The 16,974-nt window shown below is 43.2% G+C and overlaps 1 protein-coding gene across 1 annotated transcript; it reads left to right on the plus strand.

The window, feature by feature from the left end:
• Positions 1-7,131: 7,131 nt before the first annotated feature.
• Positions 7,132-8,732, plus strand: LOC107219663 (hemolymph lipopolysaccharide-binding protein). The gene is made up of 3 exons (XM_015657948.2): positions 7,132-7,362; positions 7,626-7,704; positions 7,789-8,732. The coding sequence occupies exons 1-3, from the start codon at positions 7,260-7,262 to the stop codon at positions 8,189-8,191; spliced, it is 585 nt and encodes a 194-aa protein (XP_015513434.2). The 5' UTR covers positions 7,132-7,259; the 3' UTR covers positions 8,192-8,732.
• The last annotated feature ends 8,242 nt before the right edge of the window (positions 8,733-16,974 follow it).

A 16,974-nucleotide genomic window follows, 5' to 3' on the forward strand; every position in this document is an offset into this window, starting at 1 on the left:
ATTGCGAAGCGGGATTAAATTGCACCGCCGAGAAAAGTGAATAAATAGTGAAGCTTATTATCGCACGCGAATGGTTGAAGCGAACCGAAGTTACAGAAATGAAGATTTGCAGCTCGGCTGTTAGAACTGGTACAAGTAATGGTAGAGGGACGGTTTTGAGTGCACGCTGAAAGTTTAGAATGGGTATAACGATATTATAATAACTCGTAAGTAAGTCGGGATACGTTATAGGGCATGCCTCGACTTTAATGGTCCATCAGGTCCATTACTCGCCCGTAAACCGTAATTCCGCATGCGCATCTCGTTTCGTCCATTGTTGGACTTTTTACGATGAAAATGAAAGATTATAAAACGCTCATTCGAACCGTGCAGCACGTACACTGGCCGGGGTGCCAAGGGCTAACCATCGTCCATCGCTTCTTCCCCGAGCTCTACTTAGTACTCTGGAGCGCTGACACATCGCTATTAGAACCATTTACCGCGAGTTTAGTCGCTTTTCAATTAACCATCCTCAATTATAGTAGTAATTGCAGGTGAAGATCTGCGCCTCTCTTTCAGACTCTTGCGCGCGTTATAACGATCCATCAACAACCGTTCATTCACTCTTCCGCATGGTCTTTCAACGGCTACTTATCTACAGGTAGGTACGCGATGTACGTTTCCATGGTAGCCTCGAGTCAGCCGAAGACTAACTACGCTTTGAAAATCTAACCGCGGAAAGCGTGCGTACGTGGGAATTATCTTATTAATAATTTTCTAATATACTTTATATTTAATTTATAATCAAAGACAGATCGTTTTGGATGCTTACGAATCCTTCGATAGTTAAAAGTGTCGATCGTGTAATCCTGAAATTCGCAGCACACGTACCCGTACAAACGGTAGTAGGCATGTTTAATACTTCACGTATTCGCAGTTGGCGTTAAATATATATTTACATCCGCTACAGGATCGTTTGAGGGAAATGAAAAGGTGGAACGATGTGGTTTGAGATGAGGTCATAAACAACGCGAGCAGAGTGGCGTAACCTCCTTGAAGAGTGCGCGGGTAGAATGGCGCGGTGCGGCGGTTCCGCCCGTCAATTCTTACCAATTGTTACCAATCAGAGTAATACGTGTCATTACGTGAGAAGCTGAGGAAGGCGAGGTGCACAGGCGGGTAGATGGGTCGGTAGGTATAAAGTTTATGTATATATAAAAGGAGGAGGCTGCAACTCTCCTCGGCGCACGTTTGTAGTTCGTACCTACCTTGTACCGGCTTGATTGCACCGGTCGTCGCATTAAGCGCAAGCTAATTGTTGGCATCGGTGAATACCTGAGTTAAATAGCTTCATACGAGCTTCCCGTCACCCCGCTCACTCTCGAAAGCTTCCCTTAATTCCTGCTCATTACAAACGGTACCAACCCACCGCCTTGAAATGCTATGCCATTTATTTTTCACTATGTTATCTCGCCAAGTTGGCAGCTTCGCGGTAAAGGCTCGTATTTGGTCTCCTTTTCACCTACCGAAAACGGGTCACGTCTTAGTCCGTATTCGCAATGAAGAACTTGTCGTGTAACAACAACTTGAATTTAATATGCGTTTCGTGCATGTGATATTGTGTGACTGTTAGGTATGTACTAATGAATGAAATAACGACGCGTAATTTAATGAACGCCGTGCTGTTGTAATTATAGGCCCCCTTAACGAGCGATTATTAACCTGTGTTTAAAACTACCGTATGTAAAATAATTATAATATACGAAACTGATCGTTCGTAATTAATGCATACGTGTTGAGGCTATGAACTGCGTCTTGCTGCGGCTTACCTACGCGACGAACAGCAGGAGCTCTTTTTGTAGACCTGTCTTTTTACCTGCAGCCCTCGCATCCCTGGCCCAACGGATACTTAATACGCTCTGCATTCATATTTGCATGTGTAACCGATTTCCCTGACGTAAAAGATGAGGCTAATTATTCTCAAGTCTCAATTTTTGTAGTCAATTGCAGCTTACAATTCTGCAGTAAAAAAAAAAAAAAATCGTAAAATATAGTGAGTACTCGTGAAATTCCCTGTTAGAAATTTATAAACGACATACGACAAACTATGCCGCTGTAGTGTAGGGAAAATTTTTTGATTGAAAACAATTTTTAACGGCTGCAGTGGTAATCTAAGTAGAATCACATCTCCGTAGTATAAAGATAAAGTTTTCAATACTTGCTGAATAGTCATAATCAAATTATTACGAAACCAGGTGCTTTGCGATAAGAATCTGAGGGAATTACGAGCGATTATGAGTAGCTAATGAGCCGCGGACTAAGTTCCAATTCTCTTATTGACAGTTCGGGAACAGTTAATTGCGTGAGAAGAAGTAGAAGAAATCTCCAATTTTTACCGATTCCCCATTTTCACAAAAACGGCGACTACGTTGGCGACATGCTAATTCAATGTTGATTCTTGTACTGGCTGTCTTTCGTTCTCGTTAAGCTTTGTATCCTATGTAGTTCGATGACAGTTGCATGCAATTTCGAGTCCTGCAGCCAATTAAGGAACGATGGAGCCATTTATATTACTTACACCCCAGAAATCCGGTCTCAGGATGTATACTTTATTACAAGTTCCGACGAATGTATAACGTTGCAGTACAAAAGCATGTGAGACTATAATTTCCTTTCAAATAAATATTGAAGTTTGACGCAACCGCTGCAGGATGTTTAGAATATCGCGAAGCGATAAGGGATCGTAATTGGATCGAATAATGTAACGTATCGTTTGTGACTACAATATTTCTCGTTCAGTGTAGAACGCGTATCTACAACGCACGGAATAGCATAACATTCCGTAATATTACGAAACGAAACTGCAATTACGGGCCGTTGGCACACGTGTAACATCTATCATGGTCCAGTGCTGATAAAAAATGGTCTTATCGAGCTTCTGTCTCACAGCCAATTAATTATCTCAGACCTAATACCGAACCGGAATACTTATGCACGGCTAAGAAAGTATGCTGTTACAACTATAACAGTGCCGAGCACCGTAATGTTGTATGCGTCTATGGCGCAAGTGACACGTATTAATACCATCAGAATTTACTATCGCCTCATATTAGAACGCAAGTCGACATGATTTACATGCAATGTTCACCTAACACGCGAAATGTATATCACTGCTCTGAATTATCCATTTCATAACATAACTACTTACTTTTCCCAGACCGATCATAATTATTAGTTCTAATAACCCGTTGGAAATATCGTGAGAAAAAATTGGAACCATCCTCGGAAGGCAAATGCAGTGCACGCATATATACGAGAGGTTGCAAATAAAAATAATCGCGTTTTAAGAATTGGCGAATACTTTTTTCAGCATTACCGTTAAGATTTCAGCCTTCGTTAACAGTGAGAAAAAGTGGTCCCAGCCTTGCCGTGTGTACCTAAAGAGATTATAGAGATGCTGGAGAGAGGTGGGTATGTGGTAAGAAGGGTTGATGGTAACGCAGCACGATTGAGTCTAGACACCAGGATGCACCGGCGGCGTCTGGACGACTCACGCTCGGTTTCATGGACCTATATTTTTCGGTATTTAAATTTTTACGCGTGCATATATGTGCGTGCCTTCGCATCGGAGGTAGTGAGCACCTTCCGTATACGTGCAGAGGCATGCAGAGGATAAGTGCAGCGACTACCGCGCTTCTCCCCAATTACTCGCCTCTACCAAATGCATATAGATATATTATTTATAGGTATTACATAGGTATACATATATTTCTCTTCTACATTACATTAGCATATCACGCAGGCAACTTGTACAGCCGTATTTTATACGGGGTGATCATTTTTATAGAGTATACGAAAGAGTGTAGGAGCATGGAAAATGAGCGTGGAATTTTTATTCAATTTGGAAATTATGACTACTTAGTTTCCTTTCGTCATTTTTAAGGTTTAAGTTCTTCTCTGTAATTGGAATGTTGTTTTTTTAGTTGCATGAAGATGATTGGAGTTATCTTTCAAAGTACCTACGTCAAGCCTTGTAAATTCATGTTGAATGTTGCACTTCCAGTTACATGTGACATATAAATTTACTTAATGAGATTTAAACTGCTTTGAAGTATTATATCTGTGGGCGTTTGAAATTTTCAAGTCATTGGAAGTGACTTGTTGATAGCAGGCTTAAAGCGACTGGAAGTCACTTGTAGTAGTCTGAGTCCACCCGAGTCGAAATTTAGCGTCTACTTCAAACCCTACGTGGGAGTTCCTACGGAGGACTTACAGATAGTGAAGTATCTTCTATTTCATTGCAATATTAGGCCTTTCTTAGACGCTAAAAATCTCCGAAATTTGCCGACTTACCACGTTTAGGCTCAAAGTAGGGTGTGTTTAGAACGTTCTTTATATCTTCAGAGGTAGGGTTACACCTGCTTGTTTGAAACCCTCCCTTAACGGTCAAAACTCTACTCCGAGGATAAAGTCCCTCGATTTTGATTGAAATACAAAAATAAAAAACAAAAAATACGATTAAAACTTATAAAATCGAACGAAAGTCCCAATGAATAGAAATTGCTTTACACGTGCGTTTAATTCTATTTTCCGTTTTTTTTTACATAATTATAATCCAGATATGTGATAAACGATTAATTTGTAAATTAGGTTTTTATATTTATTGTCAGTGACACAAATTTATAGTTCATAAGTATCATCTAATTCCAGTCTACTGTATTCATAAATTGTGGAATTTTGGGTTTCTATCAACTTGAAGCTCCTTTCGTCGAAAGGGTTTTTGTATTCATACGAATGTTGAAGACGATACAATTGGAATGCAGTGCTTAACTTTCAAACGTTATTAAAGCTGATCAAAGTTATGTCGAAATAGCCATTGGATTGTTTGCTGTGAACACTTGCATGTCGCTGTAATAATATATCCATAGAGGAGGAGTTACAGGTCCAATGGAGGAACTGTAGAATGAAAAACGTCAAAATATAGGTTCAATCGTATTCTGAGAGCGTTAAAATAGACTCTGATACTTTAATTTTTAATAGTTGGAAGTTGGATGTAAGGTTTGTACATCAATTTTCAAGTGTTAGAGGGTCAATGTAGGATTTCTAGGTTCAGTTTCCTTCAAAGTAAGTTTATTCGAACCTTTGCAGGGTTAAATGTAGACGCTAAATTTCGACCAGGTCATATAAAACTCGTTTTTAGTCTTTCGAATTCGTCAATATGCTCCAATCGAAAAATCGAAAAGCAAAGAGATCAGTACAGTGATTCAATTGGTCAGTTAACAGCATTGCTTTAACATTTCATGGAAAATGGATGCACTGGTTTACAATCCCTACGTTCCTATGTACGACATGGGGTGAAAACAACACTGCTTAAAAAAGACCACCCTGTACACAGGGTGAATGGAATAACGTGAACAAGGTAGGTAGGTACGTACATGCAGGGTAGCCGCGAAGCAGGATGGAAAAGAAATCGAAACGCAAGTCGGAGCCGCGGCGTCGTAGACAGGAACGGTGTGGAGAGGAGAAGAGAGGAGAAGAGAGGAGAAGAGAGGAGAAGAGAGGAGAAGAGAGGAGAGAAAGAGAGTCGATGCGTTCGCGGTGCATCGCGTGGCTCGGTGGTTAACCACGCCCCTTTAGACAGCCGGCAGCCAACAATTAAGATTTGATCGGCAAAAATGGTCGAACCAAAATGGCGTCGGCGTGCGCATACGTAATGCCCTGTTCAACGCAAACGCCGGATACATCTCTGCGGGTATTTTTCTTGCCACACAACCAAGAATCCCGTGCAGCTCGGTCAGACGGCGATTACGTACCTTGTACAGATATTCCAACTTTTCACATCGGTTTTTCACGCCTGATCGACTCATGTACTCCTCTGTCCTCGAGCTGAGAAAATCAGCAGGACGTGAAATGCCTTACTGCGTTTTTTCGAACACCTTCGGTACGATTTTCGTTTTCAAATTACTCACTGTGCTACGATATCTCGCAGATGAGCCCTGCTTTGATTCGTCCGAATCAAGCTTCTTTGGCATTCTTGGGAAGTTTCACCAACTTGGCGCAAAGGAATGGGGGTTGAATCGCAGCACGCTCTCTGTACTTTTAGCGTTGAAGATCGTGTTTCCGGCGGTATTGAAATTGCAACAGCGTTCTAGGTCGGGTACGGGTCACGACATAAGCATGAGGCTCTGATCACGGGGTCGTCGAGCTACCAGGTTTACTCCTTACGAAAGCCCTCATCAGACTAATGCACCTACCTCAATCACGGCCCGCTCCATCGTACCCCTCGTACCACATTTTTCCATAAAAATATCGTTCCCTCAATTACCCCGATCAGAATCATGAGAAATGGGGAAAAAATCCAGGGGTGAAGTACGATATCGCTTGCAAGGAGCATTGAGCAGCACTCTTTTTATAGCTGCTTTTTCACCTGCAGCTTTCGCATTCCCAGCCAAACAGATATTTGACAATATGATCTGCATAATTCATATATGTGTAACTAATCCAGCTAATATAAAATATGAGCTTATTTCTTTCTACTTCATGATTTTTGTTGATTTGTATATACATTTTGTAGATTCTCGCGTATTACAATTTTTAATAACAAAAATCATGCGCACAATCAAGAAGAACGTCACGGAGGCATTTGAATAAATCGATCGATTGATTTTTGATTTAAAGAAAAAAGACAGCACGGAGAAGAAAAATAAAATTTAAGTGAAAAATCAATGTCTGCATACAATTACGTCCATTTGGTTCAACTATGTTCGTGCAAACAATGGTGAGGATATTTGTGTTTGTGAAAAAGAACCTGATCAATAAATTTTTTTCGGCAAATGTGCTTCATTTAAATTATATCGTACAAATATAACAGGTGTCGGTGAATTTTGTCGTTTCAAAAATTTTCCTGTTTACATATTGTAAAGAGAATACGATAAATTAAGTAGATATGATATCGTACCAAGAATTTCTGAGGAAAAAAATATTTCAACGTCTGGAGTGACGATCAAAGATATATCCCGCATCATTTCGGTACAGATAAGAGAACTACCCAGAATTACAAAAATATTAATAAACAAACTATTACGAAACCTCGTGACCTGCAGCTGCCTTGTGATAAACTCATGCGGGAATTGGCAGTGATTATGAGTGTCTAATGAGCTGTAGACTCAGTTACAATTCTCTCGCTGATAGTTTGGGAACAGCTATTTGCGTAAAGAGAAGAAGAAGAAGACGAAACTTTCAGTCTTTACCGTGTCTCCGTGTCCACAAAAACGGCTACTATGTCTGTAGCCATCCAAGTTTTGCTCTGCTTCACACTGACCCTGATCCAACAAGGATCCTGCAATACCACCAACATCTGGGTCTACAATAATCCAACAATCGGTGAGTGTTTTAAACGAGAAATGCAAACTTGTATACAAGTGATTATATTTGAAAAATGTCCAAAAATGGTCAACATCTGTGCGAAGCAGTGTCGAATGGCTTATCCGAAAAATGAGAAAAACTTGAAGGACCACTTGAAATCTTGATCCTCAATTGCGCAATTTGAAACGTTGAGGTGTTGGACGTTTCGGACCTTATACTGAGATTCGACGTTAGTTTTTAAAACATAATTTTATACATAATATTTTTATCATTCCGTACAGTTTACACGACCGAAAATTCAGCGATGCCGTGGATCCGGCGAGGAAGCGGCGAATCAGCGAACCGAAGAAACGATTACACGTAACTGCTCATCGCATGATTCAAAGCCTTACACTTTTTATTTTTTTCAACGTTTTATAACCGTCATTTTTGTAATTTTATTAGATACCCGTCAGGCGCTGCTTCTGGGTACAAGGTTCACACTCAAGCGGTTCTTTGGCCGAAAGCTCGTAAAATTTGCGCCGATGAGGGCGGTCATTTAGCCATTTTAAACTCCGTGGCCGAAGCGAACATGGTGACGGAAATCTTCAAGAAATCGGAACCAATTATTGGGTCAGATTGGCCCGATTTTGCCAGCATTGGTTTTCACTGTCTCTTCGAACCAGACGTGCAGTACGTCACCATTCATGACCAGGCTTTGGAAAAGGCTGGATATAATCAGTGGATGCCAGGCCGGCCTATAGTTGACGGTACGCGACACTACGGATCTCTCCATATGACCGGCAAGCTCAACAATCACGGTACAATCAGTCCGTTAGGCTTTATATGCGAGCTCCCGATTCATTGACCTGCAAGCTTAACCCCAAATAAAATGAAAGTAATGAAGATAATGTATATATCCTGCCGCTGCGACATACGAGTTGATTATTCATTTTTGTACACTTGAAAAAAATAATAAATAAAATTTCGTCTTAGCAACAAAATTTCAGGGTTAATATATATCCGACCGATGGGTTACGTGCCACGTCAAACAATGACAACGAAATATGCCATTGTGAATCGACAGGCTGATTCAATGGTGTTACAAAGAGTATTTTGCCAGTTCATCAAATTTTTTTTATAGCCTTACGCTGTAAAATATCGTTGGATAGCGATAATAAATTAGTAGCTCTCGTGATTTCGTAAATTTTACCAATCTTTATCTACGCAATAGTTTAATGAACAGCATGAAGCGACTTAGACGAATCTACCAGAGTAATATTTCATTGAATTAACTAAATTAATATTGGGATGTCGTATTTATAAGTATATTGTAGGTGCTCAATTACTTTCTGTTGCAATTTTGGAAGAATTATTTCATTAATTTTAGTATTTACAATAAAATTTTGTGTTTCTACGGGAAAATTTTCTACAAAATGCGTCTAAAAATTGATTTTGCTTAAAAAAGGAAAATGTTTTCTCTGGGTGTACTGGCGCTGCTTCCTTTCTATCCCTTGTCTTTCATTCCTGTTAAGCTTGATGTTTATTGTGGTTCGATGAGTGCCAACAGTTTCAAGTCCCGTACCCAATTAGGAAACGATGTATCCATTTACATTACTTACACTCCAGAAATCCGGTCTCTAAATATAGGCATTATAAACTCCGGTCTAGAAGTCTACTGACTATAGGTCAGTGCAAAAGCATATAAAGTCATAATACCCCATCAAAAAAAGATTCATGTTTACTTGGAAACTGTAACAAGTTTAGGACATCGTAGAGTGGTAAGCGATCGTATTTGAATTGGGTAAATAAAATATTTCTTACACAGTGTAAAACGTGTATGACACGTTATCAATCACATATTCATGATATGATACTGTAATCACGGGTCGTTGGAGCATGTTTAACTTATACCATGTTTCAGTGCTGATAAAAATGTTGGATCTCAGTGGCTGGAGCTTATTGCAGTTGCAGATCTTATCGAGCTTCTGTCTCGTAGTTAATTAATTCAGCTTTGATTATGCCTAAATCAAATGATTTGCCGCGATTGCACGAGTTTTCAGAAATAATTTTTTACAACCAAGTGCACCTAGGTTATTTTAACAGTGGTTTGTCGTTGACAAGGACATACAAGATGCCCGAGTACAATTGGCGCGAACGATTTAACCGCAACATTCTGCGTCGAAATTCTTATCAAGTTATCCAACGTGCCCGTGCACCGGAACCGAGATGCCACACGCAGAGATAAGTGCGGCACTAAAGACTTCTTCTCGTTTAAGACATGAATATACACGAAAGGCGATTGCGCGTGGTTACACGTAGGTAAATAATGCCACGTAAGGTCCGGATTTGTATGTCTGATTACATGTGTGGTTTGATGGATGTAAGTGCAAAATCTACCAGGCGTGTAATTACCGGTTTCACGTAGAACGCCTGTCATAAAAACTCACGACTATATATACACCCGCCTGTCTATCTCGTGGTACTTGAGGATCCGCAGCCCACAAGGATCAGATCCTCCTTAACTTGCGGGCAGGCGGCCAAGTAGCTGCGGGTACCGCATACGACCGTGTCCGCACAGTTAACTGCAAAGGTACGCGTATAACGCTAAGGAGAATTTCTTCCGATCCTTTTTCCCAGCTCTAGCTACTTGAATATACCTATAACATTACTTACTTGCCGAGTATAATCGGTGCGTGCGCCTTGCCGATAACTGCCGAAGGTATAATTACCGCTGTACGATCCGCCTAAGAAGATTGAGCTTTTACGAATTGTTCATTCTGCGGTCGTCGGAACGCAACTGAATTTTGCACTGGTATAGCCTGTCACCTTCGTTTCGAACACTTCGTCTGTACCAGTTTCGTTCAATTCTGCAGTCGAGAAACTGCAACTCCCCGATGAAAATATTTTTCATGTGTGCAAAGTGCAGTAATTGTTAATTACTCATATCAAATTGGAACTTTATACGTATTATCAATCATATTTTGTTTCGCGTCGATCCAAAATTTCACAGTGTTTAGGTTAGTCATTCACTTCTTGGCTTGTAGAATCCTCTTGGTCAATGGCTGATTGCATTTTTCGCGAGTAAAACGGTTGCTCAAAAGTAGTGTAGAAAAGATGGTCGTAAAGATATGAAAAGGAGGTGCGAATGATCGCTGCCGCATGTCAGATAGGAACGAGAAACGGAATAGACCGATTAGTTTGCGGCGTTTGAAGCCGCAACTTAAAGGAGATGCCTGCAAAGATACGTACGCGTCTGCACCGACGTATCAAAAACGAGGCAGGGAGTTGATACCTGGCAATAAAAGAGAGCGACGAAACCACGGAGTTAAGCAGACGAAGAAGAAGTAGAAAATTAGAGAGACGAATATATGAGCGAAAGCACGCGAAGCCAGGCAAGGATAAGCCGAAGGAAATAAGGAAGGACGATGGCTGCTGCAGAGCCAGTCAGACCACTTATCATTAGCCGCATCTGCCAGGCAGTCGAGGTAATTGTTTCCTTTGGTTTATAGTTTTATTCGACAAGCTCGCGATGATATCTTGGCTTGTTTTATACTCCTCGAGGCGGGTACGCGGAGCCAAGAAGACGATGGCTGCTCCTCCGCGGCACTCCGACGAATTTCTAAGCCTGTATACAGCCGGCCTAATTCCACTCTGATTACATATTTTTATTTCCAGCAACATATGTATATACACGAGTTCCAGGATATTCCCAAAAACTCGGGACCATTTATCGCGTAGACCGAAGAGGCACCGCGGGAATCGCGCTGCGTATTAGGAGACCACGAATCCGCGGCGCTTTCGACGTTGCGGTGCGGCAGTCCTTCGGTTATTATGGGGGGAGGGAAAAATACCGGAGGGCAAATGCAATTTTGCATGAGGCGGCGAGATGCGGGATAAACGATAGGTCCGCCGAGCTCTCTTAATTCCATACGAACAGGCGGAGACCAGCCACGGATCTACTAACGTTTCCTCGAAAATACTTCGCGGCTCCCGGCATGAGCGAGCTGCGCTAGCATTTCGCCGCCGGTTCGTTTCGTGCACGCCCAACGTCCCTTGCGACTGCCACTCCGAGCTGTTATTACCCACGGATTTCCATATCTTGGCTAGACGAGCTAAGACTGCCTCCTCCGCTCGATCCTTCGCGATGCCAGCTTGGATTCGAAAAGATGGCGCAATGCGGAGAAGGCCTCGGGCTGGTGTGGTACCAAAATGGCCGACGGCCGTCGCCTCGCTTCCACTTCCAATAACGCAGCTATGCGTTGTTTCGTGGGAATCGGAAAGCGTTTTTCGTTATCTCGATGAACGGATGGTCCAGTTTCACCACGAATTATTCTTCGAACGATCGGTGGATTGTCGAGAAGTTTGTAACGCTTCTGCACGCAACGCTGACTCCTGTTGATATTTAAAAATCATTACAGAAATGACCTACAGCTACTGCGTTTCGGAAAAGAAACAAGTGACGCTTGACGCAGCATTCGCGTATGAAATTCGAGAATCGTTTCAGCGGTCTAAGGATGCCGTAATAGCCTCGCAAGAGCGGGCGTTGGTTTGTCATTTACGAACGCGTGCCGAGGGTTTGGCAGCAGCTGTCCCGGCTCTTCGCCCTTTTTGGATCTAGGTACACGCCCAGATCTGCACGAGCTACTCGTGCAGTGCCTATAATGACTGAGACTGCGATTGACTAGGCATGCGACAGAGAGAAAGAGAGAGAGAGAGAGGGAGGGAGAAGGAGGGAGAGCCGCTGCGCAAGAATTAAACCTACGCACTTTTGATGGGTGTGTTGCCCGAGGACCGGAAATGCGCGTTGCGAAACTGGAAACCCGATGCCACCTTCCTCCGCGGACTCCTTCCTGTCACCCGAGCTTCTTCTGGGTTTCAACGGGCGCTGCTCCTCCTCCGGGAGACGCTAACAGCGATTGTCCGTAATGGGGTTACGGAACTCGGGCGCTCCTTCGAAGGAACCGCTGCCGATCTCACCCTAGCGGCACACGACGTCTGGAAGGTACAAGGGTGCAGGGCTTATTATTACTCTTGAATAACCTCCGAATGCACAGGAGGCTGTGGGCTGGTCTGGGCAGGAACCGAAGAGCCGGCTTGCCCACCGATGCGTCATTCGGCTCATTGTGCCTAACGGAATGTCACCGTGGTGCACACATGTATGCGCGAATGGCCACGTGCCAATTCTGACGAGTCCAAATTCGGTCGCAGCATCGTGGAATTATCGTGCCGCCAAAGACGAATGCTTAACTCGAATTCCTAAATCGTGATCTTCTTCGCTGTCCGAACGACACGACTGTACGCAACCGAGAACGATGACAAGTTCTTGTTCATTGCATCGTTGATGTTTTAGGAAATGGTCGTAAACTCCAACGCGGCTTAGGTAATCGTCCTGGCCATTTGTTTTCCGAAACGCGATATCCTCAAAGGTCCTTCCGCCGGCTTCGGGTTACGAAACAACCAGTGGACAACGTCAGTGCATGTATCATGTGCGGGGTGTTGTTACGTTTCCTCCGTCCTTCCTTTCTTTTTAATGACTCGCCAGGTTATTTCCATCCAGAAACCAACCGCGACTGTTTATCTTCTCCCATTTTTCGGAGTCGGATAGCTTGCAAAAACATATGTTGTTACGAGAAAATTGGCAACGCGTGCGCCGTATTTGTCACCGGAAGTCGGTAAGCTTGCCAATGACGTACCGAACAAACAAATCAGCTAACACGACTCGCGATTAGTCGGAAATGAAAGCATTATTTTTTTGAAAATTCGGTACCAATGGTTGACTTCTTTCTCTCGCAACGGTATACGTGCAATGTGCCCGCTAGTTACGGATACATCGCCGAGTCTCGCGCGTGGCGTATAGTCAAAAATAACAGGCTTCGACTAACTTGAATTCTCATGGAAACGAAGGGGGCCGTAATAACTACAATCATTGCTCGATACGAGGATATCTGATCGAAGCAGGACCACGGAATAGGTTCGTCGATGTTTTGAAAATATATTTGATTGCAACTGTGAGGTTGTGGCGCGGCGGCAGGAGCCGCTCTCCAACCGGCAGATGGTTTACACCTATTTCTTCCCACCGTATTTTCGGTAGTAAACAAATTCGGAAGCGCATCTGTCCGTGGTTTCCTCTTTTTCGTATTTTATTTTACCCCAACTAAACAATCATAGCCTCGCTCTGTTTCGTAGTTTATTTTTCGATTGTTTGCATATTTATTTGTTTATTTTTTTTTCATTTTGATCAACTCGCTCGCCCAACAACCGGCGCGACTACGGATCGCCAAACTTATCGCAGGAAGGCTTGACGATAAGGCGAAAAATCGGCAAAAACTTTGAATTCCTGTATATCGCGGAGTTGGAGCACTGCAGGGTGAAAAGTACCCGACATCCTAAAGCCTGTTTTTAATTTTTTCTGCAGTATTATTCCATCACTTCCGGCTCCCTCGGGTGTTAACTGGGCCTTGCCTCGTTGCGTTACTCAAGTTTCGAATTACGGGTCGAACACGGCTCAAAGGGCCGGGAGAATCTGTGACAATGGCGCGTGCAACGGGGAGCCGGAGGAGGTTGGCTCGAAAGCGCGGATGGAAGGTTTGCTAAGAAATCTACGGTCATGTATGCATTCGCTTTTCGATCCTTGAATGAGCCAAAGATCTGGACCGTATCCCTAGGGATAATTCATCGGTTGCAGGGGTTGTACCGAAGATATTCACGAACGGTCCCTTCGCCCTCGCACATAATCGCTCTTCTTTGACACAGTTCTTCAATGCTGAACCCACCGTAGAATGATACCGCCGCATAAATCATTGAAGCGAGATGTATGGTCATCGTGTTACAGATGTTTATCATGTTTAAACTCAGCCTCAGGATGAGCGGAACGAAATTTATTGCACTGAGATATATATTCATATGCTGAACTTTTTAGGGTTTCGTTTTACAATCATCTTTTCGCGATTTATCTCACTTTTGAATTTCAACGTAGTTCTACAGTCGGTATTCAGTGCAGACCACGGTTTGAGAAACTTTTTGGATAGTCGGCCAAGCGAAACGCGCATATTCAGGTATCCAGTAGCGGGCAAACTATTGGCGAAAGAATACGAAGGTCAAAAATATGATTTACCTCGATTTTATACCAACGGTATAATTCACTTCACAAAGATATATTGCTGAAAATTTACAACGTTTCATGCGAAAATAGTAAATTCCGACTTTCTCATTCTACAGGGTTGTTTGAATTCAATAAAAACCTGTGTATTTTGCAGAGAGATCTGAACTGATTTCTGCCTCACACAGACTACTCGCCCGTTATGTTAAAGGTGTTTTGGAAAAATCTCGGTCTCTTCACAGGAGATACACAGCGTTGTTTCGTCATTGACATACAGAAACAAAAACCAACGAAAAGAAACTCCGCCTCTTATTTGATACCCCTGAATTATCCGCATTGCTGGTTATAATTTCGAGCGTGTGAATGACGCTATTAGAGCGCGTGTTGCCAGAAACGAATATGAAGCAGCAAGTTGAAGCGGAGGCGTGTCATTAGTCGGACTCTTCAAACACTTGGAACGATCCAAAGAGCTCTGGGAAAGGTATAAAAGCATACAGAGAGCGCATGAGCGCAGGTAATTCGACGAGGCATTAATAACGCATTAATATCCGCCCAGCAGCTCTAATCGACAATCCTATTGCGACGGTTCTTGGTGTCGCGGGTCGCGGAGTTCACCAGCTTCGGTACGTACCCTGCGGGTTGATGGCTTGTGAGTAGAGTCGATGCCGCGGGTGTAGGAAACGCGAAGGAGATCTTTACACCGACAACCGGCAATTTCCACCAGTTTTTGTCAACTCAATTTCACGCCTGTGTCAGCGTGGTTAATTATGACGTTAACAACCGATACGATGTGATCCGCACTGCTCGTTTAAACTCGTATTAATAACCGTAGAGGACTGCTCCCAGCCTTTCGACGGACGTTTTTTACCCCAGATCCCGGAACGCACATTCGACTATTAACAATCGCACTTTTTGCCTCGATAATGACAGTCGTCATATTGTGTAAACCCACCATCATCCCACGCGCTCTTCATCAGGCGTCTGTTTCATTCTGTGGGAGCTGATTTTCAACCCCGTTGTAAATTTTACACGCTAAATAATCACTGTTTTCCATTCGTGTAACGATCATCCGAAGACCCTGCGGTACTGATTATACTGATCTCCAGTTGCGTTTATCTGCTTCCTCCTCATGCCTCACAAACGGGCTTAATGACGGCTTTCAAAAGTTATTGGCTTGTATACCGCTCGTTTCCTACTTCGGGAAATAACGAATTTAGAGCAGTCGGCAATTATACCGACAGTCAGACCTTGCGTAATGTTAATTTACGTTCATACTCGCACAATGGTCGAGCGAATAGAACGATCGGGTATAGAATCAAGAATCATCCCGAGCGCCTAGAATTAACCGTGACTTGCGATTTTGATTTTTGAATCGAATAAGCCACGATCGAAAGCATTTTCTTGCTTTCATCGCGCAAAAACTTCAGCCTCTTCCTTTTCGTTGGCCTGATTCCTCCGGCAATAGAGTCCGAGAAAGATCAATTTGATAGCGTTGAGATTTCCTCGCGTCTTTACGCTGCTACCGGGCGGCGTAGCGCTCATCGGCAACAAAGAAGGAAGCCGACGCACAGCGGCAAGTGACTTTTGACTTTACGGGTACGGCTTCTGACCATTAGACCGATAAGATCTCCGTCTCGTCCTCGTACCCGTCAACGGCTCACGACCACTTTTCTCAATGCCCGTGGTTTTTCTCTCATTGTTTCAGCCCGCTTCCATGAGTTTCAACGGTGAATCCTGGATCAGACATAATCGATTATCCACCATTTTTTACCCAGAGCAAGACGCCAAAGACAATAGACGGTGGTTGAAATTGAAGAAACTTTTCTCATTTAGAGGTTTCAAATTCTTTTTTCTCTCACATTCCAGTAGACACTTCGGAAGCTATTTTGACTGACCGACAGCTGACCCTCAGGCGCCAAAATTCGTTCCCGCCATTAGGTTGATCGATGAACGTTGTTTGTTTATCCTCCGCAGCCCGGTACCATGCTTCCACGGATCATCCTCGTCGAAATCGGTTCCCCGGGATGATCCTTGAGCCGGTTTGAAGCGCCGTAGGACTAATCACCACCCGAGACCCTTCTTCTTTATAGTTCCCTACCTCCTCGGAAAGTAGACGTGAAAATACGATTCGCTATCTGCTCAAATATTAGCTCTAGACACCCAAGGAAGATAAACTTGAGATCTTCGGTCGTCAAGGACTTCCAATTCATCTGCTAAAAAAAAAATTCCCATCAATTTCTCGAGTATCCATCAGGTGAAGCATTATTTCAACAACTACGTGATCAATCCCAAGCAGCTTTGCGAGTGAAGTTCGAGGTTCCGAATCCTTGTCCACGTCCGTAATTCGCTGCGTTTACACCCCGCGGGGTGTAATGTCAGTCCAAGTTCTAAGGACACGTGGCAATTAATCACCAGGTAGGTTTTGTACAGGGGATGAAGCAGAGGATCTGATACGAACAAAGGCGGCGCGTGACATACCGGCTCCCCGGCCCTTTGTTCGAGTGTTTAGGAACATCCACACTTCGGCATTGCGGCAGTTCGACTCGACA

The sequence above is a fragment of the Neodiprion lecontei genome, chromosome 2 (assembly GCF_021901455.1).
Source record: "Neodiprion lecontei isolate iyNeoLeco1 chromosome 2, iyNeoLeco1.1, whole genome shotgun sequence".
Taxonomy (NCBI): domain Eukaryota; kingdom Metazoa; phylum Arthropoda; class Insecta; order Hymenoptera; family Diprionidae; genus Neodiprion; species Neodiprion lecontei.

Bases quoted from the DNA above. Each gene is read 5' to 3' on its own strand.
- LOC107219663 (XM_015657948.2), top strand. From the start codon at position 7,260: ATGTCTGTAGCCATCCAAGTTTTGCTCTGCTTCACACTGACCCTGATC. The intron at 7,363-7,625 runs GTGAGTGTTTTA...CATTCCGTACAG, and splicing joins CTACAATAATCCAACAATCG to TTTACACGACCGAAAATTCA. The intron at 7,705-7,788 runs GTAACTGCTCAT...TAATTTTATTAG, and splicing joins AACCGAAGAAACGATTACAC to ATACCCGTCAGGCGCTGCTT.